We start from the raw sequence: 1,781 nt of genomic DNA on the forward strand, positions 1-1,781 counted from the left end.
CCACATACCTCCACAAGCACTATCAGGCATTCTCTTCCTTGTTTGGAAATTATTTTAAAAACCCTTTAGTGGCTTACATTTTATTTATAAGTTATCTATAAACTTGATTATTTTCAAATTATTTTTTATTAATTATAGACATTGTTTTCTTGTTTGGGTATGTGAGGTTGACATAAGAACAATTAAACATTTCCCACTGAACTGAATGGAATTTCTACCAATTTCTTGCCACTTTTTTTTTTAAAAAAAACAGCAGTTTTCAGGAAAAAACGAAAAGCACTAAAGGAAGATAGCTTTAGCTTTACATTTACATTAGTTTGAGTGATCGGCATGGGTTATCTAGGAACCTCTTTAGTGCATCCTTCACGTTCTTGTTCCTTAGGCTGTAAATTAGGGGGTTCAGCATTGGTATCACCAGGGTGTAGAAGACCGAGGCTGTTTTGTCAGTATCTAATGAGTGATTACTCCTTGGTTGCAAATACATGAAAAGGAGAGTCCCATAGAACACAACCACAGCTGTCATGTGAGAAGCACAGGTGGAAAAGGCTTTTTGTCGTCCTTCTGAGGAACGTATCTTCAAAATGGTAATAACGATGTTGAAGTAGGATATCAGAACAACGATCATGGAAAAAAACAAGTTGGTCCCTGAAAAGATAAACACTGCTGTTTCTGGAATGTAGGTATCAGAACAGGACAATGCTAGCAAAGGGACATCGTCACAGTAAAAATGGTTGATGATGTTGGAAGAACAGTATGACACAGAGAACACACAGGAAGAGACAGTCAGTGCTGTGATAAGACTCTGAAGGTATGTGAGGGACACCAGCAAATGACACACCTTTGGAGACACCACTACGGCATAGAGCAGAGGGTTGCAAATAGCCACATAGCGGTCATAGGCCATTGCGGCCAGCATGAAAATCTCAGCCACAATGAAAACCAAGAATCCACCCAGTTGGGCTGCACATCCATAGTATGATATGGTTTTCTTGGTAACCAGAAAGTTAACCAACATTTTAGGGGCAATGACAGTAGAATTGCAAAGATTAATAACAGCCAAGTGTCGGAGGAAAAAGTACATGGGGGTTTGAAGTTGAGAGTCAACACTGGTGAGGGTGATGATGCCCAGGTTCCCTGCCACTGTCAGCAAATAGAGCACCAGGAAGACCAGGAAGAGGGGAATCTGGAGCTCTGGATCATCTGAGACTCCCACAAGAATGAATTCCGTCACCCATGTGAGATTTCCTGAAGCCATTTGTATTGTTACCTTCATCTTTTACCTGAAAAAGTTGAAAGAAATCAATCGATGATAACATTGATGTTTCTATTAGGTGCTAGGTTGTTAAATATTTCATTTGAAGTCAGTTTATTTTGTCTTACAAACCCTTAAAAGTTTTAGAACCTAATTGTTTTTCTTCCCATGTTTTCATAAACTTCAGAAATAAAAACTCACCAGACAATTAAGAGACTTAAAACTGGCCGGGTGTGGTGGCTCACGCCTGTAATCCCAGCACTTTGGGAGGAGGAGGCGGGCAGATCACGAGGTCAGGAGATCTAGACCATCCTGACCAACATGGTGAAACCCCGTCTCTACTAAAAATACAAAAAATTAGCCGGGCGTGGTGGCGGGCGTCTGTAGTCCCAGCTACTCAGGAGGCTGAGGCGGGAGAATTGCTTGAACCCGGGAGGTAGAGATTGCAGTGAGCCGAGATTGTGCCACTTCACTCCAGCCTGGGCGACAGGGTGAGACTCTGTCTCAAAAAGAAAAGAAAAGAGTCTTA

The 1,781-nt window shown here is 41.5% G+C and overlaps 1 protein-coding gene across 1 annotated transcript; it reads right to left on the bottom strand.

The window, feature by feature from the left end:
• Positions 1-307: 307 nt before the first annotated feature.
• On the bottom strand, positions 308-1,255 carry LOC100602007 (olfactory receptor 8J2). Its single transcript, XM_030810117.1, has one exon. It carries the CDS (start codon positions 1,253-1,255, stop codon positions 308-310), a length of 948 nt encoding a protein of 315 aa, XP_030665977.1.
• Positions 1,256-1,781: the final 526 nt, after the last annotated feature.

Source organism: Nomascus leucogenys, chromosome 4, assembly GCF_006542625.1.
Source record: "Nomascus leucogenys isolate Asia chromosome 4, Asia_NLE_v1, whole genome shotgun sequence".
Taxonomy (NCBI): Eukaryota; Metazoa; Chordata; class Mammalia; order Primates; family Hylobatidae; genus Nomascus; species Nomascus leucogenys.